The sequence below is a fragment of the Rhizomucor pusillus genome, assembly GCF_041956525.1.
Source record: "Rhizomucor pusillus strain CBS 183.67 unplaced genomic scaffold VTP01scaffold_6, whole genome shotgun sequence".
Taxonomy (NCBI): domain Eukaryota; kingdom Fungi; phylum Mucoromycota; class Mucoromycetes; order Mucorales; family Lichtheimiaceae; genus Rhizomucor; species Rhizomucor pusillus.
This window is the reverse complement of record NW_027192148.1, coordinates 28028-48822: the sequence shown is the minus strand read 5'-3', so window position 1 is coordinate 48822 and position 20795 is coordinate 28028. Positions and strand designations below refer to the sequence as shown.

General features: G+C 45.8%; 10 protein-coding genes across 10 annotated transcripts; 6 read left to right on the top strand and 4 right to left on the bottom strand.

Annotated features, from left to right (window-relative positions):
* Window positions 1-694: 694 nt before the first annotated feature.
* VTP01DRAFT_8895 (uncharacterized protein) lies at window positions 695-1000 on the top strand (the record flags this gene model as incomplete). Its single annotated transcript, XM_069388066.1, has 1 exon — window positions 695-1000. One exon carries the CDS (start codon window positions 695-697, stop codon window positions 998-1000), a length of 306 nt encoding a protein of 101 aa, XP_069240401.1.
* Window positions 1001-1252: 252 nt separating this feature from the next.
* On the top strand, window positions 1253-2806 carry VTP01DRAFT_8894 (uncharacterized protein; the record flags this gene model as incomplete). The annotated part of the gene is made up of 11 exons (XM_069388065.1): window positions 1253-1286; window positions 1339-1516; window positions 1572-1614; window positions 1673-1755; window positions 1812-1836; window positions 1900-1947; window positions 1992-2012; window positions 2063-2169; window positions 2221-2359; window positions 2414-2652; window positions 2704-2806. 11 exons carry the CDS (start codon window positions 1253-1255, stop codon window positions 2804-2806), a joined length of 1020 nt encoding a protein of 339 aa, XP_069240400.1.
* An 84-nt stretch (window positions 2807-2890) lies between these two features.
* On the top strand, window positions 2891-3358 carry VTP01DRAFT_8893 (uncharacterized protein; the record flags this gene model as incomplete). The annotated part of the gene is made up of 3 exons (XM_069388064.1): window positions 2891-2954; window positions 3006-3148; window positions 3206-3358. 3 exons carry the CDS (start codon window positions 2891-2893, stop codon window positions 3356-3358), a joined length of 360 nt encoding a protein of 119 aa, XP_069240399.1.
* Window positions 3359-4511: 1153 nt separating this feature from the next.
* On the top strand, window positions 4512-6713 carry VTP01DRAFT_8892 (uncharacterized protein; the record flags this gene model as incomplete). Its single annotated transcript, XM_069388063.1, has 6 exons — window positions 4512-4714; window positions 4780-5041; window positions 5124-5190; window positions 5276-6169; window positions 6259-6594; window positions 6661-6713. The coding sequence occupies 6 exons, from the start codon at window positions 4512-4514 to the stop codon at window positions 6711-6713; spliced, it is 1815 nt and encodes a 604-aa protein (XP_069240398.1).
* Window positions 6714-7281: 568 nt separating this feature from the next.
* Window positions 7282-9007, top strand: VTP01DRAFT_8891 (uncharacterized protein; the record flags this gene model as incomplete). The annotated part of the gene is made up of 9 exons (XM_069388062.1): window positions 7282-7383; window positions 7450-7515; window positions 7602-7830; window positions 7895-8019; window positions 8097-8209; window positions 8274-8317; window positions 8374-8453; window positions 8517-8834; window positions 8906-9007. 9 exons carry the CDS (start codon window positions 7282-7284, stop codon window positions 9005-9007), a joined length of 1179 nt encoding a protein of 392 aa, XP_069240397.1.
* A 252-nt stretch (window positions 9008-9259) lies between these two features.
* Window positions 9260-10109, bottom strand: VTP01DRAFT_8890 (uncharacterized protein; the record flags this gene model as incomplete). The annotated part of the gene is made up of 3 exons (XM_069388061.1): window positions 9260-9668; window positions 9741-9847; window positions 9939-10109. 3 exons carry the CDS (start codon window positions 10107-10109, stop codon window positions 9260-9262), a joined length of 687 nt encoding a protein of 228 aa, XP_069240396.1.
* Window positions 10110-10385: 276 nt separating this feature from the next.
* On the bottom strand, window positions 10386-12244 carry VTP01DRAFT_8889 (uncharacterized protein; the record flags this gene model as incomplete). The annotated part of the gene is made up of 9 exons (XM_069388059.1): window positions 10386-10539; window positions 10598-10812; window positions 10871-11073; window positions 11123-11304; window positions 11361-11466; window positions 11533-11674; window positions 11741-11898; window positions 11979-12088; window positions 12165-12244. 9 exons carry the CDS (start codon window positions 12242-12244, stop codon window positions 10386-10388), a joined length of 1350 nt encoding a protein of 449 aa, XP_069240395.1.
* A 261-nt stretch (window positions 12245-12505) lies between these two features.
* VTP01DRAFT_8888 (uncharacterized protein) lies at window positions 12506-15168 on the bottom strand (the record flags this gene model as incomplete). The annotated part of the gene is made up of 10 exons (XM_069388058.1): window positions 12506-12663; window positions 12733-13387; window positions 13457-13574; window positions 13640-13955; window positions 14026-14118; window positions 14254-14453; window positions 14521-14553; window positions 14614-14853; window positions 14921-14948; window positions 15024-15168. 10 exons carry the CDS (start codon window positions 15166-15168, stop codon window positions 12506-12508), a joined length of 1986 nt encoding a protein of 661 aa, XP_069240394.1.
* Window positions 15169-15695: 527 nt separating this feature from the next.
* Window positions 15696-16054, top strand: VTP01DRAFT_8887 (uncharacterized protein; the record flags this gene model as incomplete). Its single annotated transcript, XM_069388057.1, has 2 exons — window positions 15696-15836; window positions 15917-16054. 2 exons carry the CDS (start codon window positions 15696-15698, stop codon window positions 16052-16054), a joined length of 279 nt encoding a protein of 92 aa, XP_069240393.1.
* A 61-nt stretch (window positions 16055-16115) lies between these two features.
* Window positions 16116-18815, bottom strand: VTP01DRAFT_8886 (uncharacterized protein; the record flags this gene model as incomplete). The annotated part of the gene is made up of 5 exons (XM_069388056.1): window positions 16116-16312; window positions 16378-16504; window positions 16565-17871; window positions 17942-18482; window positions 18576-18815. The coding sequence occupies 5 exons, from the start codon at window positions 18813-18815 to the stop codon at window positions 16116-16118; spliced, it is 2412 nt and encodes an 803-aa protein (XP_069240392.1).
* Window positions 18816-20795: the final 1980 nt, after the last annotated feature.

Genomic DNA, 20795 nt, shown 5'->3' with positions numbered 1-20795 from the left:
CTTTTTCAAGGAGACCGTCATCCAGCCATCTAAATTTTTCTGTGTCGCATCTCTCGAGAATATTAAGTCGCATATACTGAGATCACATAAAGTCGCATACCAAATAAATCCCTGTCGCCTAATGAGACAAGGCGAATATCACATACTACCAAAGCTAAGCCATCATCGCCATTGAAACTTATTTTCCCTCTTCCTCTTTCTATTATATAACCCTCAAATTTCTTCATAAGCAGTGAGTAGGCCAACTTCAGGGCTATAATGTACAATGAACCTTTTAACGTACTAAATGCAATAAAGCCTCAATTTAGCTGATCTGTTGATCTACCGAACTGGCGGACCCCATAATGAATGTGGTTGCGTCATCAGCATCGGTGTATACTTTGGGAATGGCTACGCGCGACATGCAAAGGGATTTAAAGCAGCGTAGTGAGTCCCCCATCCACCACCGTCTGGTTGGGAGGTATCCATCATCGTCTGGAGCCCCAAGTGACGGTAGAGGCTTTGTTACCATGGGCAAAACTATCCACCTACCGGTAGCTATGCCAATGCTGCCGGCTGACCGATTTGGTTGTTCTTCTGTTGTCATTTCGGTAAAGTAGTATCTGTGTACTTTATAATAACCCTTGGTATGTAGAATGGATACTCTATTTTTGTTTTGCTCATTCCCGCGTTTCAATCCCTCGTAGAGTGATTTATGATCGATTGTCTGCCTACATCTCAGCGCTTGCATGCGTGGACGCCCGACAAGCATGAGACCTCCCTCTGTCCTATTTGTAGACTCGACACAGGCAACTATTATACGTGGTCTTTGGAGGCGCCTAAAAATGTACTTATTGATGGGATGCCCTCAAGACTTCTATCCAGATTCCTTGTCCAAGGTTTAAAAACCATCTATGATGGTTCTCCATCCGCGAGCACTTACTATATCTCGTTTGCTATGAAGCATTTCTGGTCTAATTTTGCAAGTCCTGTGTTGGTCCCACTGGCGCTTTCTTTTTAATCTGAATGGGCCCTAGTCAAAGAATGCTGCTTTGAACGAGGTACAATACTTACGTTTCCCGCACCGAGGATTATTTCTTCTTTGTTAAATTGATACCTAGAAATACAAACAAATATTTTGACCTAGTATGACAGGGTAAAAGCTACATTGCGGAATACAGCGGAGCGAGGCTGCAGATGGAATTAATGCAGTTGAATTGAGGGGCGAAAAAAGATATCCCAGCCGCTTTTGGTTGCGTAGTAACCATTCAAAATGAGTCAACCGAATCACTACCCAGGTATACAAGGTAGCTGTCGTCAAATAGTTGTCTTATAGACGTACTCTAAGGCGATAAATAGAACTGCAGCAGTACATCGTCGAACATGCAGTTCCCAATTTGTCTGAATTTGTCAAGCAGAATATGCAACAAATGGGTCAATGGACAGGCGTTGTAAATGATTGGTCTGCAATCGCCGCAACGTGGGGACGTCGATTTAGCGATCTAGTCCGCTTGTTACGACCTGACGTGAAAACAACGTAGGCTGACATAAAAAATATAGCAATGTTTTATTTGTCCCTAATTGCTCGATAGGTTAGAATGCACCAAGGTCCTCTGGGAGAAGGTTGATACTTTGGTATGTTTTCGTTTCCAAATGATCCTACGGGGTTATTAACGCTTCTTTGATACGATAGGCGAAAACGCGTGAAGCACACACGATCGAAAGCCTAAATGCTATGAAGGCACTTGTACCGGAAAATGTACAAATGTTGACAAGGTAATAAAAGGTTGTAAAAATTATAGCCCTAGCGAGCATTCATTTCCTTTTTTTAGCTATACAGGAGAAGGGTCCTCAATGGTATGATGCTATAAAGGTCTACTGGCAGTTATATTTGATATGGTTTTTAAGCACGATCAAAAGTTACAGAGGATATTGTTGTTTCGAGCTCCAGCGCAGATGAGCACCCGCGTCGAACCACCACCTATGTTTACAGTGATTTAGAGTATTGCCAGAATGTAGCAGATGAAGCGAAGGTCAGATTTCTTTTTTTTTTTTGGATCTGTCATATTCAATTTGCTTGCAGTGGTTTGAAGATGGAGATGACATTAGTGAGGAATTGTTCTCCTTCAGAAATTGTTTCATCGATACGTGTAAAAAATCGAAGAAGAGCCTTTCGCCACGTCGGGTGCTGTGAGTGACAGAAAATTGACGTTGACAACGGCTGAAGTTTAACATGACTAGGTCTTTGCATCATGTGTACCTGTTTGCATTTGGCCCGCAAAAAAGCGTTTTCCATCAAGAGCTGCCTTCCTTCAAAAGGCAATCATGTAAAGTAAGATTACCCGTTGTCGTCTCAAGCTGGTGCAAAACCATCCTCGATGTAAGCCTTTTATGACATGTAAGAAGTTCTTCATTAACTTGTGTTACTTTGCAGCTGCTACAAAACCATCCGGAGGACACTTGGATGCTTAAGAAGGAGCTACTCGCGTTCCAAAATGAAGTCATTTCGACAAAAGATCATAACAAAATGATCGCCGCCGAAATTCTGCACGACATTGCCGCTGATTGTGGCAACCGATTGCTGCAACCTGGTGAGGACACGTTTGTTCATGGATACGTCCGTCCTTTTATACACCACATCTTTTGCCAAGACAGACGCCTTACCCACAAATGGTAACAAAAGTATATGGGAATTCGGATATCTTGTACTGACTAAAGGTTCAGGGCGAATGCGGTGCTGGCAGCGGCAGTTGCCAATCGAGCAAAGGGCATCCATAGTCCAAAATTTCTGCCAGATTTTACGGCATCTGTGTCTGACAATGGCTGACTATATGATGTGCTCGTCATCGAAGTCAAAAAGCCGGGGGTTGTGGTCGACGAAGTGGTTAAAGTCGGCCAGGAAATGAAGCTGATGATCGACGAATTGATTAAGAAGAAGTTTAGCGGTACTGTGGTTGCAGGGATCGTCATCAGTGGTAAGCGAAAAGCGTAACTAGCCATGAACAGGTGATTAAATGCATATGCAGGATCCGAATGCAGAACGTATAAGATGGATATACCAGCCTCTGGCATTTACCGCCTAGTTGAACTCCAGCGATTTGACCTTATCACAAGAAAGACACAGATAGCTGTGCTCCCGCAGGTTGTCGAAGGATTCTTGCAGATTAAGGTCAGATATTTGCCAAAGTTCCTGTTACAAACGTTAACTCCTTATGTCGTGTAATAGGGCATCATTGCACCCACTGTCACTGCCATCGAAGCCAGGATGAACTCAAGGAATACCCAGTCTGCAAACAACATCCCATCGGATTGGCACCGAGCATCGTTGAAGTCGCCGAAGGAAGTGAAAAAAAGAAAGCGTTGCAACAGCGACGAATGATTTGCGCCACCTGGAGTCCTCTTTCCTTTTGCTTCTCAAAGGCAAAAATAAAATTACGATGGCAAGGGAGAGTTGTAAGGTACACTACTGGAATTTATACCTGAAAAACTAGACACCCGCCTTAATGATTCTCCATAGTGCGCCTTAAAACTTCGGAAATACCATATGAATTTGAGTACCCGTGGGCTGCCCAGCGAAAATGCTTTGGGATAGATAATAACTGTGTATCTAGTTGACGTAGAGGATTACAGCACAAACATACGCTTTCAACTCGAAATCGTTTTTAAGAGATCCATTCAGAGCCGAGAAAGGGGGCAAACCGAACCGGCGATGAGACTAGCGAAGATGTCTTTGCGGTTTGTGCGCCTCAGTAAGCTCAAACGTCAAATCCCAACTCAGAACTCGGGCCACTTTTTTTTTTTTTCGCTGGTCTCGACATTTTTTGCAATAAGTACATGAAAGTATCAAAAACAGCTTTGTTCAAATACAGAGTACCGTCGTGCAATTCTATTCGTACATTTGAAGAGATCTTCGACATCACAGATAACGACCTTACAGTGATAATCTGAGGCCCGATAACAGAGAAGATTTTTAGATACTCTGGTCTTCGTTGCAGCAAATGGTGAGAGTTTCTTTTAGCTTTGACCTTATTTCTTGTAGCCTACAATAGAGAAACGACGTGCTGTACAACGTATTTCCTATAATGCACTTGTACAAGTCTCAAGAAGTGGCATTTTGGGCACAAGAACGCGCGCGGCTGCGAACCACCAGACCCAGTGAAGATGAGGCACTTTACTGTATACATCGCATATACCCATCCGCAAACATGGATATGGTCCGCAATGGTACGAGAACAATGGTTACACATTGACGGTGAAAATATTCGGATTCCAAGGGCCGTCCAAGTCGGATCTGATTAGCCATTGTTGGAAACCATGATCTGATCAAAAGAAACTCGAGAGCAACGACTCGTCGCCTAGTTGACAGGAAGGAAATGACCAAAAAAGAAAAAAACTAAAATAAAAGGAGGCGCAGGGCGATCATCATCAAAATACACCTTACCCGTGGCTCTTTGATCCTCCTTTCCATTTTTCTTTCCATCCCAACTTTCTTTCAGCTTGCATTCTTCCACTCCTCTAGTGCACTGAGAGAAATGGATCCAGATAAGCCATCATCTGAGCAGCAGCAGCAGCATGAAGAAAAAGTCCAGACATCCTTGGACGCTGCTGAGAAAGGTCAGGAGAAGCAACACAGCGAGGATACAGGCGTCGATCCAGATGCCCCTCTCGGTATTCAAAAAGTGTACTTGATTAAGAAATATGCTCGCCGAGTCGATATTTGGATTATCATCGTTGGGTAGGTACAATGTACGATCGACTACGATGTTTATATCATCGAGATTGATATATTCTACGATCCAGTATCATCATGGTTGCCTGGGCCAAGAACTGGGAGGGCAACACGACGTACTCGGTCCTGCCTCTTGTTACCAGCTATCTGAACGCCGCGAACCAGGTCGCTCTTCTCAGCACGGTGCAGTATATTCTCCAGACAGTCTTGATCCCGTTCTTTGCAAAGCTCGCGGACATGTGGGGCCGATCGGAAGTGTTTGTTCTGTGTCTACTCATTTACATCATCTCCGGCGTTGTCTTTGCCACGTCTAATACTATCAGTGACCTTTGCGTAAGTGTGCATTTACGAGTTAAAAATTTTTTCTCACTTTCGGCTCGTGCCTCGTGCTAACAATGCCGTTCCCACCATCCAGGGTGCCCAAGTCTTGTACGCCATCGGAGTCAGCGGTGCTCACTGCGTTGGCCACATCCTCATTGCTGGTAAATTTTGTTCCATTTGCTTGGTGTGGGGATTGATCTAGTTAGGAACCCATTTATATGTTTGTTTGTTTGTTTTAACCCACAGACATCACATCTACTGTCAACCGAGGTCTTTTCCAGGCATTCTACGATGTTCCCGCCCTCATCAATATCTTTGTGGCACCGATCGCCGGTCAAGTGTTTAGCCAAGAAAGCAACTGGCGATGGGTGTATTCCATGATCCCTTTCTGCATTGGCGGTACATCGCTGATCCTGTTCTTTGGCCTGTTCAGAGCCGAGATATCGATCCGCCGAGGCGGTCATCTCCAAGCAGTCAAGGCAGAGCTGACCGAGCACCGCGGACACCTCAATAAGTCCTTCTCCGAAACCTTTATGTATTTTGCAAACGAGGTCGACGTTGTAGGCAGTCTTTTGATGATCGGTACGCTGTGTATGCTATTGTTGCCGCTGGTGCTGGCTACCACGGACTTTGGAGGCTGGAACTCGCCCACGACGATCGGTCTCTTGGTCGGCGGTGCCCTCTGTTTGCTTGTCCTGATCTATTACGAAAAGAAGGTTGCACCTAAGCCGATGATTCCTTTCGGCAACTGGGACGATATCACTCCCGTTGCCGGTGTGCTCTCGGTTTCCATGATCAGCGCCATCACCGGTATCGGATGGAACTACTTTTTGCTTTACCTCCAAGTCTCTCGCCGCTGGGATGTAATCAAGTCTACGCATGTCGACCGTAGCTACGACGCAGTGTATCTCGTAGCGCAGGTCGCAGCTGGTTTCCTCTTGAAGAAGTTCAAAGTCTACAGACCGGTTGTGCTGACCGGCATTTGTCTTTTCATGCTCGGTGAAGGCCTTATGATCCCATCTCGGTTCCCTGACTCTTCTGCCGTCATGCTCGTTGCATCCCAAGTCATCGCCGGCTGGGGCGCCGGCTGGGTGTTCGTGCCCACTTTGGTAGCTGTCCAAAGCGCTGTGCCTACTGGAGGTAAATGGATGATAATGATGATGATAGTTTAACGTTCAAAAGAAGTATGCTTATTTATTTGTTTGTTTGCTTTTGTTTTGGAAAAAAAGACTTGGCTATTGCAACTGCACTGTACCAAGTCGGCACTACCCTCGCTTACAGCGTAGGCTCTGCCATCTCCGGATCTGTTTGGAACAACCGCTTGCCTGCAGAACTTGCTGCCAACATTCCCGGCGAGTTTGACTTGAACCAAGCTTTCAGCAACATCGTGTACGTCCTAGAGCTGCCGGAAGAGCAGTACCTGGGTGCCGTCACCGCGTACGGTAATGTCATTCGTATTCTCTGTATCATCTCTCTGTGCTTGAGCGTGCTCGCGCTCGTGTTTGCATGCTTCTTGCGCCCATTCAGCTTGCAAGAGGACGAGAGCACCAAGGCTTCGAAGGAAGGTACGTGACACCTGAACTGCAGATCAAACAACGTATGCGTGTACCAATGCGTTTTTTTTTTTTTAGAAAAACCTTCGTGGGGACGCAGAATATTTAACACGAAGCTTGTGGCATTCTAAAGCATAGCATTATTGTATTCTTATGTCTATCTATTATCATTACCGTTATTATTATCACCAGGGACTACCTTAATCAAATACATCATAACTATAATGTTATTCAATGTTAAATGTCAAGGGATCATCTAACGTGGTTTGATATATTGATGATAATCGCGGTTGAGTGCAATCATGAGTCTCTCATATGACACGCGTCCGTGAAGTTTACGCAAGGAAGGACCCAGCAGCGAGCTGTTTGCACGAGTTGTCGTGATCCGTTACCTACTATGTGTTTACCTCGGCTGCAGAGCCAATATTTGTGGTGTAAACACAGCAATGCATGCATATTTACTCTCATTTACCGATGCAGGCTGTCAATCAATGAGCGAGCAAGCGCATTCTGCATGTATACCAACGTAGCCCCTTGAATGAGATCTGACTGAACCTTTACATATTCGGCACATGTTCATTGCAAATTTGGAAAATTTACCCCTCATCCACCTTAAAAAAGAGCGTTCGTTCCTTCTTAATCCCCACTGCATGTCTTCTACTTTGCTGCTGCTGCTGCTGCTGCAACAACAACAATACGATGCTCAGTCGACAAACGCGCATTTGGTTGATGCTGGGCATCAATGGTGGATTCTTCCTAGCAGAGATCGTCGTTGGCTACTATGCCGGCTCGCTGGCCCTGGTATTTATATTTCACCACCATCATCATTGTCACCGTCAAAAAGGGGATGTTAACAACACAGCGTAGGTTGCAGACTCGTTCCACATGTTGAACGATATGCTCAGTCTTGGAGTGGCATTGTGGGCCATCAAAGTATGTATCAATCGACTTTATTACTACTACGTGGTGGACTTTTCACTTAACCGATATATGTATATATATATATATATATATAAAAGGTGGCCGGCAAGGACAATTATGATCCAAAGTACTCGTACGGCTGGCAGCGAGCAGAAATTCTCGGTGCACTGGTGAACGCAGTGTTCCTGCTGGCGCTCTGCTTTATGATTGTCATTGAAGCGATCCAGCGATTTGTCACGCCTCAAGAGATCACGGACCCCTTGCTTGTCCTCATAGTCGGCGGTGCCGGTCTTGTAGGGAATTTGGTCGGGCTAGTGCTATTCCACGGTAAAACGAATGGATATATTTCGGCATATATTGATATATAAAGTAATCTGGCGCGATTACGTAGAGCATGGACACGGGCATGGTCACGGCGGCCACAGCCATGGCCATGGTCACGAGCACAGCAGTGACATTGAAAATGTAAACGGGCATCACCACCACCATGGAGGAGGACATCTGAACATGAAAGGCGTAAGTACTTTATCAATTCAAAAGATGAAATAATTCTTTTGTTCTTGTCTAAGACTGGAAATTATAAAAATCCAAAGATCTTTCTGCATGTGTTGGGAGACGCCCTTGGAAACATTGGAGTGATTGCATCGGCCTTGTTCATCTGGCTCACACCATTTCCAAATCGATACTACTTCGATCCAGCTATCAGGTCGTGTACAATCCCTCTTATACTGCGAGAAGAGAAGAAAAAAAAACTGACAGGTAGAATTTAGCATCTTGATTTCAGCCATCATATTTGCGTCTGCGCTCCCCCTCGGTAAGAGTTCCAGAAAATTACAATTTTTCTTAGGTTATTGATTTTTCCCGGACTAGTCAAAACGACTTCCGTCATATTGCTGCAAGCCGTGCCCAGCCGAGTTTCTTTGAATGACATGACCAACGATCTTTTACAGGTAACAAGCGCCGCACGCACGGGCTGCATTGATGGATCTAACATAACAACATACTCTATACAGCTCGACGACGTGCTTTCCGTGCATGAAGTGCATGTCTGGCAGTTGTCCGACACAAAACTCATTGCATCCCTGCATATGCGACTGAGAACTTATGCCAACTACATGGAAGTCGCGACAAACGTACGACGATTGTTACACCGGTACGGCATCCACTCCGCGACAATCCAACCAGAATTCTCGTCGTCCTCGTTGCATGACAGCAAACAACAGCTCACGCATGAATCAGAGAAAAAGGGCAACATTGAGTTTTCATCTTCATCAGCCGGAGCATTCAACGCCCCATCAATTGCTTCTAATAGTCTCACGGAAGATAACAATGTAAGAGAGACACAGCAATGACAACAGCTCGCCGTCTGCTGATGCACATTCTTAACAACTCTGCTGCGTAGGAATGTACCAGCGATAATGAGTCAAATTGTCTTCTGCGATGCATGGAAGACTCGTGCGCACAAAACTCATGCTGCCCTCAACAACAATCGCCCAAGACATAGTGTTCTTCTACACCACGCTGATAGACGCAATGCAATATGTACATTATAAATCTCACCTTTCTCACGCAAAAGGTCAGACCTTTTAATGGGGGGATGGGGGTTAAAGGGGGTCGAGAGGAAAGAGGAAACAAGAGAGAGAGAGAGGGAGAGGGAAAAAGAAGCGCCTTTTTCTGTTGTTGTTGTCGTTGGAAGATGGGGAATATTAAGGATGTTGAGTCAGCCAGTCAGTCAGTCAGTTGCTCGCAGACACATCTAGTCCTTCTTCTCTGGTTGTTCTTCCTTCTTATCTTCTTTTCCTTCCTCCTTCTTGGGCTCGTCAAGCTTCTTGCCCTCGTTGATCTTCTGGACTTCTTCGAACTTGTCCTTGAACAAGTTGGCGTTCTCAGAGTTGGCGAATCGAATAGCGAGAGTTTCTGCCTTGGCCTCACCGTCAGAGACATCGGCAGCGACGTTCCAGACCCAGGAGCGGTCAGAACCAATGTTGGGTGCGAGCGACATGTCAGAGGTAACATAGTGGTTGGCGCACACCTTGTGGGTCTTGTCGCGACGCATCAAAAGGCGAACCTTCTTTGTTTCCTTGTGTTGCAAAAACTTGACATCGCCGGTGCCGCGTTCCTTCCATTCCTTCAACTGCTTGTCGTAACGGAAAAGCTTGGCACGCCTGGTAAAGGGAGTTAATTGCTGCGAGATCTATCAGGATTATTATCCTCATCTAGAGGGCACGATCGCTTACATTTTGAACAAGACATCCTCATCTTCTTCAAAAGTCTTGACTTCCACCTCATCGAGCTTGACGACGGGCTCAAAGTGCACATCGGGAGAGGGCTCAACTTCCTCGTGCTACCATCTCGCATTGTTAGACACGCAATCCAGAATGTAACACTCATCTAGTCCCATAAACAGAACAATAATTATTCATCATATCACTTACGGGTTCCTCAGTCTGGACGTTCTTCTTTTCCTCGGTATCGGCCATTATGGATGAATTAAGGATGATGGATGGATGAATGATATAGATCAAGCCGTTCAGGTTCACCAGCCTGGACTTGGCAAGCCTCGGTTCGTAATCGGCGATATGTTTTACCGCGACTTCAAAATTCATGTTGTGGACCGAAATCCGTCGCCCTCGAACGACAATTAAGTTACCATTTTAGCAATTGCTTTTCACACCAAGAGAACATAGGATAAAAATGGACATTTATGTATTGAAAAATGATTCGACGTCAGCTATCGATGTTCACCAACGGCATCCTGTTTACATTCGTTTTACCAGCGCTTCACGCTTCGCTTTGCAAACATCTCTCCTATTATGTGCAATTAGACAAAGACAGCAGCATCGAATACGAAAATAATATGTTGTAATCTGTACAGATCTTCTTTAATTAATTGCTTCTCTAAATGCTACCAATTTCTCTCCTTTCACTTGGCTCTCTTTCTCTACAACGTATTCTCCTGCTACGTCGCAGTCCTTTAATACAGCCTTCTCAAGCACCTTGGCATTGTTGCAAATAACACAGCCATCGACCTTGGCACTGCGAAATGGAATGTTAGATATACCGCGGACAACTTGCAAGTTATTAAACAACTTACTTGTCGCCGATAACAACGTGATCCATGATAACCGAATTTGCGATTTTGACATTTTTACCAATGACACAGTGTGAGCCAACGCATGACTTTTTGACCGACGATCGCTCGTCGATCTTTGTGTATTCGCCGATAACGGAATCGTTGCCCACTTGAGTCTTGGGTGCAACTTCGGCGGTCACTGGTACGCGCGTGATGTTTTCACCTTGCTTCGTCTCCTAAAGATCACATTAGAATAACTTGGCTGCATCTTTTAACACCGGTTTCCTCACTAACATGTCTGTTGAGTTCGTGGTAGCCGATGATGGTATTTCCTCGGCCACAGAATCCATCTCTGTACACGAAAACATGGATCCTTACAGGACTCTTGAAGGTGGCATTGATCGGGTCGTAGGGCGCAAGGTCATCCTCTGTGATATCGGAAGCAGTCGTGGAAAGCGAGAGGGCAGTTTTTAAAATAGGATCATCTCGACTTGCATCTATTTTCTGTTAGCAAAAAGATGTAAGAAAATTTCCACTCGATCTTACATTCAGAAACATTTTCTTGCTCCACCATCTTCTTCTGATATTGGCATTTGACAAGCATCGGTATCAAGTCTTCTGATATGCTCGATATTTTCTCCTTGTCAGCGACTAGGTCCAGTACCCAGCGATTGAAAATATACAAATGTGCATCCTGGAGATCTGTGCATACGCGTACCCGAGGGAACCTAGAGCCAAGAATGTTTACTAACAAGGTAAAAAACGTTGTTTTCCAATTACATACTTTTTGAGAAGTGACATGCGCATTGAGAAATCCTCGTCTTCTAACCGGCTGGTTTTGTAAACCAATGCCGAGTTGGTCGGATCTATGCCAATGTAAGGAAGCAAGCCTATCCAAAGTCCCAAATCTATCAGCTCCAGTTCTTATGTTACATAGTACTATTCAATCAACACACCATCTTCCTTGCCAGTTGCTTCGGTCGTGCTTGGTGCGTACATCAAGGCAGATACCGTTGGATCGGTCACTCGATGTGCATCCAAGAATTCTCTAGGGTTCATGTCAGTCACTAGATCGCATGGAACGACAATAAAGTCTCGCTGTGTACAGAGATATTTTCAGTCAATCATCCATAACTTTCATCCGCTTCAACAAGGATTTCATACATCTATTCTGTCCTTGATTGACCGTAATGCGTCCGCGGTGCCACAATCTTCATTCACGCTGACGACGTGGCAGTGTACATTTCCCTGATATCCACGTGCAATGTACGCCGAGAGTTTCTGATGCGCAGTGCCTGATGCCTGTATCAGCAGAAAAGCCTCTAATAAATGATAAAGTAGCGGGTTCGTAGTCGGTGAGATGATATATCACACGATAAAAATAGAATAAATGAATAAATACCATGAATGCCTGCTTTCTCGAGCCAGTCTAGAGTATACGAGATAATGGGCTTGTTGGCTACAGGTAGAAGCGCCTTTGGCAGGTTGTCTTCCTCGGATATCGGATACAGTCTAACATTGATCGTAGCAACATTGCGTTAATGCCCCCACTCGTTGCAACTTTTCAGTCCCAATGCCGTCAGTGAACCTGTTGGTGCTTCCGTAGCCAGCGAGCACAACTGCCTGGAACTCGGAAATTCGGTGGTGCTTGGATTTGTCAAAGAGCATTAGGCAGAAAGATCGCGCGTATCAGGTCTATTGTGTGGCTGGTCGCCCTTCAATTGACGGGATTTTTGATTCAAGGAAATTTGGGAGCATTGCTCAACTTGAAAACGCATATGCAAACACCATAGAAAAATATACATCATAGGCATCATCGTATTTGGTCCAACTCATAGATAGCTTTAGCAGCCTAGAGAATTAAAAATTTATGCTACAAGAGACGCATCAAGACTCTACAAAAATAATCATTCAATCCAATTGCTTCCTTTACAGCTCGCTGAACCGTAAATCGGCTTCCTCAGACAACCAATTCATCCATCTCTTGAGAAAGCCTCCATCCGCTTTTCCGCTGTTGCCTCTCAAGCCTGATAGCGTCTCTGTATCACAGATGACGCATAGTTGTCGCTTCGGTCTCGTCATGGCAACTGAATCCATTATTGACGATAAAAGCATTTAGCATAAACTTGATGCCTCATGTTTCTCGGCCCACTTACCGTTGAGACGTCTCTTTTCAGCCAGGAAACCAACCTCTCCGGCATCGTTTGAGCGGACCAGCGACAGGATAATGACCTCCTTTTCACGTCCTTGGAAGCCATCAACTGTTCCAATTTCAATGTGTGGCCATTTTTCTCGCACGGCCGCGATCAATTTAGTTACTTGGAAGGCATACGGTGTAATGACACCAATGTGCTCCTGCGAGAGACCACCCTCATCAATCAAAGCCTGAATATGCTTCACTGCCAAGTCGACTTCGAGTTCATTGGCTCTACTCTGCTCGCCACCTTCTTCGGCATCATCCACAATTTCGAGTGCGAGCCCTGTATCGCTGGTATCAATCAGAATGACCGGTACCTGAGTATCCTCGGTAGCAGATACATCCGGAAGATCAGCAAGCAGGTGCTCTGCGACGCTGTCGTCCGCGACCAGTTCCTTTTCGTACAATTCTCGCGAGCTAAATTCCATAATCTTTCGATGCATTCTGTATTGGACCTTGAGCATCCGCTTGACACTGTTGCCGTACATTCCAAGCAATCGATCAAAAAGAGTGGTTGTCAGTGTGCTCTCGGTAGAAAGACCAGGTTTCGCCTTGCAGGGATGCTTTTTAGCGGGTGTCTTTACAGTAGGTGGCAGTTGCAAGTGATCTCCTGCCTAATATTGAACTGAAGATGTCAGTGCAACCCATTCCACCTCTTTTACATATCAGCCTTGATAACTTGCCAGGATCGCTTTCTTCCCTTTCAGCAAGGCTATCCAGCACTCTGCTTCGAGCGCTTGTGTTGCCTCGTCAATAATCACAACGTCAAATTCCCGTTTCAGCATATTCCGACTTCCACATCTACATCAATGTACCGTTTGCATAGTTAGTAGCTATTCATCAATGTTATATATGTATATACGCACCCATTGAGCGTAGATATCAAGACCTCGGCGCCCGTCATGACTTCATCGAGCACTTTGCGCTCTCTTGCACGATAATCCTTGCGCAGGTCATTCAAATGCTGGTAGAGCTGGCGTCTCTCCGTCCGATTTTTGCATTTGCTGATCTTTGCCAACGTCTCATCCATTTCTTTGCGGACATCCGCGACGATTTGGCCGGAGTCGCACGTGCGGGTGATGATATCGAGGGAATGCTCCAGAACAGTCGGCAGAATGCGCGCTGGATGGCCGACTCGAACAAGATTCATGCGGTGGCGTGCAAGTCGCTCGACTAGGTTATCTAGTAATAAAATGAAAATGAGATAAACAGAGAAAGACAAGGGAGAACCGTTCCTGCCCCACACACTCACCAACGGAAATGTTGGACGGGCCGCACACCAAGACTTTCTTTTTCTGCACAACCGCCAACTGTCGGATGATTTCAACCAATGTGTATGTTTTGCCTGTCTGTTCATAGTAACAATATCGTTAACACAACGTGCTCTGAACATATACATCGAGGAGCGAACCTGACCCCTACACAGTATTGTTAGCAAAATTGTTGAGTATTATCAATTCATAGTAAAAACCTGGTGGACCGTGAATAAGTGCAATGTCTGGAGCACCCAAGGCAAATTTGACTGCGTCCTTCTGGGACTCATTCAACGTCTCATCAAAGAAAGTGATATCATCAACATATTGTGGAGGTAAAGGTCGCTTTTGGCCAAGCAACACTTGCACCAGGCTGTCTGAATTTTGCAGCGCAACATGCTTGAGCTCCTCCAATGCCTTCAACATGCTGCGGAGGCAGGGGATATGTCAGCACGATGGTTGTACTTTACAGGAACAGTAAACTCTGGTATTACCGTTCGTATGTTATATTGTTGGCTAGCTTGACGCTATTTGATGTTGTTTTTGAATAAGTTGATTATCAAATCGAACTAGGTATCAAAGCTTACATTTGGCATCGCTCCTGCACTTCAGGAGGCAAATCGCTGTCTTGAGAAAGAGCAACCGTGATTCGAGTTTCTGTCGCTCGCAAAACCACGCCAGACCACTTGGAACTCGGTGACTTGGCCGCCTTGGTCTGTTTATCCTTTTTATACTCGTCTATCCCCACGATATCGCCGGTGGATATCTTGTGCGTAGGAAACACGGGTGGCAGCCGCGTTGGATTCGCAAGCTCCAGATCTATCAAACTATGCACAACTTTATTCTTTAGAATATATATACATCAATGTACTTCCTCTCTCGCTTTTTCTCTACCTTTTTCCACCGAGACCCGTGCGCATGCCTAAACACATACTAGAGTTGAGCAAGTGTGTTCCTGATCCCTTTTACGCGTTTGCTGTTGCTGCTGCTTTGTTACCTGTCACCTTGAGGTTAATCAAGGCAACGCCTCGCTTTTGCAGCTGAATCGGCGTCAGTGAAGACAAGAGCTTCTGTGTGTCCTCAATGTCGATCTTCTTTTCTGTCTCGACAAGCTGGATCTGGTGATTTATAAACTTCTCCATTGGGGACGATCAACCTTTGGCAGGGTCCTCCAGACGCTGAGCTTTTTCCGTGGAATAGATTTCCATGCTCAACCATTATTGCATTGACTAACGTTTCTTTTCCCCGATAATATATGATACCTGATCATCATACATGTAACAACATCTTTCTCGGTGAAAGCCAACAATATCATATATGTCACGTATATGTCGTCTTCGTTTTACAGGCGTAGTTTATGGTAGCAGATCCATGTATCTTGATATGCACCTTGCTTGCAGAAACAGATTACTAGGAACAGATCGTTTCCATCAAGAGAAAATACAGTATGTATTTCTATCGTGAAGAATGCTTTATTCTTCGTCCAGATGGATTGTCTATTGTCTGTGATGCGGAATCCGCATGTTTCGGCCCGGTCTCTAAAAGTGGTAAGCCCAAGCCAAGAAAACAGAAAGGCGCATAATTTCGAGGGCGGCTGCAGCTGCTGCTCATGCGGCGCGCCCTTCTTGTTCACTCTTCTTCTTTCTCCTTTCGACAACGACCACGCAGCATGCCTGTCCCCATTGGACAAAAGCTCAGCGGCATACGGCCCATTCAAGCGAACGCCGAGGAAGAGAATGCCTGGCGCCAAAGACTCGTCGGCAAGTACATTCTCAAGGATGACGAGCAGACCACTTTGGGAACTCACGAGGTAAAAGCGAGCGAGTGGCGTTCTCTCTCGTTGCTGTATGTCTATATGTATATGATTTCTAAGAATATTGTTCTATGTAGTTTGTGCGCGAAAGGGATTTGCCTCAACCACGGCGCATACTCCCGCCTAACAGTGTCATGACCATGGACTACCGGCCCGAGCGACTCAACGTGCACCTGGACCACTCACGAAAAGTACGATCGGTCAACTATGGTTAATTAATTGATTAATGAATCTATAATTTTTGTTTCCTTGTTTGTACGATATATATTCTTTTATTCATTCAAGCGCATTTTCGCGATGGCGCTTGACCCATTTCGATAATAAATGAAACATATCCTGAATGACGAATCCGCACACGACTGTGTTTAGCGTTTCTGTGCACGAGGATGTCTTGGCCAGTGCGTGGATGTAGAGTTTGGCTTGATGAGGTGGTGTCGTTGAAATGAGTTGTATGTACTTGGCGTGCCACACATCTTTTTGCAAACTTAATTACTATGGCTATTCTCCTTTTCACAGGTGCGTGAGCATATATACGTACCTAGTGTCTTGGCAGCCGCAAAGAGTTCAATGAGTGTTTGCGTGTATGCTTTAAAGTTGTCTTCGCTTGTGCGACTAGTCATGCGTTCTACAGATTTTGAAAACCTATTGCTCCAAGCTGCCAGCGCCTGAGATAACTGCATTAACTTTGGGGCAATACATTTTACGGATACTTTCACGGCTTTTACCTGAGAGGTTTTGCGTGAGGTATGCTGCTGCTGCTGATGAGTAGGGGATGTAGGTGATCGGAGGGCCTCAGTGGGCGATAAGGGTTCAGGAAACAATTTACGTGCAAACGTCTCGCGCATTTGCTCAAATGTTTGCTCGAGTAAGGAGAGGTCTTGCAAAGCGTGCGACACGTTGTCGAAATTGGTGCGTATGCTCATGTGATTTAATGCTCCAAGCAACGCCTCGCATGTTGCCACCTTGGTCTCTATGGCATGCAATCGAATGTTTGGCTGGTTCCATATCTCCTTCGGGATATAAAGCCGTTCGGAAAGATATCCTCCACGCTGCATGCACTCAGCCAGTCGCTCCATCAGGCGAGTATCACCGTTGTTGCTGCTTGCTGCGGACGACGACAACGGAGGTGATGGTGGCAGTGACTGATCCAAGAAGGGCTCGATGCCGTACGCATACCCATTGCTGTTGGCTTTGCTGCTGCTTGTACTGCGTTCTCTAGTGGGAGACAGAGCGCCTTGGACCAAGGAGGGAAAGAACACACTGCTGCGAGCCTGCGTCAGATCAAAAGTTGATCTGCTTGCGCGTGGACGAGGCGATTGCTGCGTAGGGGAGGAGATGGAAGACTGCGAGGAGTTGCTGCTACTGCGGGTTCTAGATACGGCAATGTTGAGGGAAGGTGGTGGCGCGTCTTGGACCTGGTTGTTGGATGTTGATTTCCTCAAGGGGTTGCTGGTCTGGTTTGTAACGTGTGGAGTGGCTGCTTTGCTGTGGTTCCGAGGGGGCGGCACATATGATTTTGTTGTGGGATGCAGACTTCCAGTTAATTCCGAATCGAAATCGAGTCTGCTTAAATCGATGATAGACGCCTGCAGGGGATCTGCTTCAGACGGCGTCGTTGTCGTCGTCGTCGATCGTACGATATCGTCGGATGTTTTGCAGGCACGGCCGACTGAGTAAATCGTCGCTCTCGTTGCTGTGGAAGAAACGTGGACCAGTTCTTCCTCGCTGCTTGAAGATCGGTCGCTGTCAGTTGATTGTCTGCTGCACTGCTCTTCTTCCTGCTGTTTCATTTTCGGAACGGGAACCGGTTTTGGTTTGAGAGTCGAGACAAATGATATTGAATGCTGCTGCTGATCGCTAAGCAAGTTGTCTGCTCCTAAAGAGTGTAGATCGAAGTAGTCTTCGTCTTTCGAGGTGGCTTCAATGACGGGGAGTGGCAAAGTTGGCGGAAGAGGAGGTAATTGACTGATATAATCGTCCTCTTCATCCGATCGTTTGAATTCGCTGGATGCACGCAGTTTACGCCGAGATACTAGATTTTAACAATAGATAGATTGAGAACATTGTCTTTGATGCAAAAATATTGATCATCGTTTTGTTACCAGCATTCCGTAATTGCTTTGCAGATTGGCTAAATGATGGGATAGGCGTGCTCCTCGAAGGTTTTGGATCCGGCAAATCCTGCGTCGTGGTGGTGGTGGAGAGACTGATTTTGCTAAGTCTCGACTGCGAGCGTCTAGCAAACATGTTGGAAAAGATGGAGCTGGTGCCGATGGTTCGTGCGGAATCGATGGTATGTGTAGATAAGGTATCAAACGGGGTAACGCTGGAAGTAGGTGTCCCAGGTTGAGAGTATTCCTGAGCTGTGCTGCAATAGTCGTTCACTAAGGATGGCGGCCGAGAATGTTGTTTGCGTTTGGAGGTTTTTCTACTGCTAGATGATGATTTGTGCCACGACGGACCGAGTTCTTCGTTGATGGTTTGGAGCATGCTCTTGTTGTCTATTGAAGGCTTTGTGGAACTAGATGGCGATGGTATTTGCTGTTGTTTTTGAGCAGGAGAAAAGGAAGACGAGGATGAACAAGAAGGCGAAGGGTCCTGATTGCTTGTCAGGACACGTATTCGTTCGCTGTAAGACTCGTGCTAGAAGCCAGGGAGGAGGAGGGAAGGGAAAGGGAACGTATCGTATGAGTTTGTGATCCCCTTAAATGCAAAGGCTCGCATCTAATTACGTACTATCTTTTGCAGTCGTGCCTTGTCTTCTTTGGCTGCTGCCGAATCTATCGCGCGCTCCAAAAGACCAATCGCCTCTCTGTATGCGACGATCGCATCCTGCGTATTGTCGGTCGAGTCGTACAAGACGGCCACGTTGGCCTTTTGGAGTGCATTTTCCAGTATATCCGAGCTGTTCTTTGCTTTGTTGTTTGCAGTAGTCTTGCTCTGAGACCCTTGGAAGAAACTGCGCTTCTTTTTCATTCCCGTATTGCAAGCGAAAAGCGGGGTTCTTTAACTGTGAGTTGCTTGCCGGTTGAACAGAGATGTTGCAATGAAGCTAATTGCAAGAAGGAAAGCGCTGCTAATGTTTCATCGATTATGAGGGCTTGGCAAATCCGTACGCGACGAACCTTTTTTTTACCTGGAAGGAAAGGACCATAAAGCTTATTAGACTAGCAAAGTGTCCGTGAGGCTTGAGAAAAAAATAGAGGTTATTGTTTAGTTTGAAAAAAGGGGCAGCAATGGGGCTGATACACCACTCTCTCTCACTCTCTCTCTGACTCTCTGAGATGTCCGTGCAAAGCGAGCCGATGTATTACAAGGCTGGGATTTTTCATTTCTGCAGGTTACACAAGGATAATCCCCAAGGCGATCTCATCAGCTATTCAATTCACCGTGCAGATGATGGCGGCTCCGGCATACAGAAACTCGGTTGCAACACCGAGGCGGAGATGTGGGACTTACAGACGATGTTCATATAGTCTATCGCCGCGGTATACGCGCTGCGCCGGAAAAAAGGGAAGACAGAACAATTAGCAGCTATCCAAAAGCTAGTCATGTCCGGTTTCATATACAAAGCTAGCTCATACACATCAGGTCGTCGTACAAATTAGGAAAATAGCTGTTAATAATGGAAATAGATGCATGTGTGAGTATCCCTATCTGATAACCAGGCAGCTTCCATGCGAATAAAAGATGACTACAAAGAAAAACGTGAAGATGTAGTGCAAGTAAAGCAAGCGCGACCAAAGAATGATAAAGTCGACAAAAGGAGAAAGAGTATATGTGGATCGCCCAGTGGAACGTAGCCTGGTTCCACAGGTTCATTTTATAACAGAGCGTATATGAAAATGGCTGGTTTGACAAGCTTCATCGTCAGGAAGAAAGAAAGAAAATTAACTGGTTATATTGACCTTGTATGAAAAATACTCATTCGATCCATCGGACGAGTCCGAAAAGTCACGCGCACGATAAGAAAGAAGCGGAGGTGAGCTCATCGATTGTGGGTTAGCCTGTAAGGTCGGGGGTTCCAGCAACGTGGCAGACGGTAGTGCGGAACCGCCATCGTCGTATCCAACGAAAACGACAAAGCGGCAACAAGTAGCAGGGGCACGTTTCCAAGCGCCAAAACAAATGTTCATCCGATAAATCGATGCGGCGCGCACCCGAGGAAGGTGGTGCTTCAGCGAAGCGGCAGATCCATTCCTTTTGGAGCACTCAGCGAAACAAAGATCAGCATTCCCACAACGTATACTTTTTGTCTCGAGGGTGCGGCCGAACGCAAACTATTCTCGTTATGATAACTCGATACGACGCCGTGTAACTTGTAGCCCCCAAGCATTGCGTACGCACTCGTCATCATTGTTACCTTCATTGCATGGATGTAAACCTTGCTCCCTTTTCATGGCCCATTTCTTCACGTTAACTTTTGCACACAATTGCCATGTGCTGCACCGTCTACTAGGAACTATAAGAGAGTTCCCGTTTTGCTATTGGAACCAGAAAGCAGGTTCCTTTCCGACAACAAACCAAAACCAGATGGGACAATCTATTTTTTTGTTTTTCAGCGGCGAATAGGCACGCTTTCAAGTTTCGCGCGAAATTTTCACGGTCGTGGAAATCAATCTGGGTCGGACAGAAAAGAAGAGAAAGTGGGCCACCCAAATTGTGCCATTCAGTACCTCCATGAAAAGTGCCAGGCAGATATACTTTTCATAAAAACACTACTGCTCTAGCTGGTGGTAGCTGGTGCGTACCACTAAAGTCAGAAGGGATTCCGAAGAGCAAGGAAGAAAGTTTTTTCATACACTCTCTTTGATAAGGTTACAAGTTAAAACAAAATTTTTTGGGACACCCGAGCAAAACTTGTCCATTTATAAGGAGCCTCTTTGCACGTTTTCCCCGCCACTTGTTCCTTTTTGCTTTTTGTTTTCCAGCTTTGACACTGACGTACATATTTTC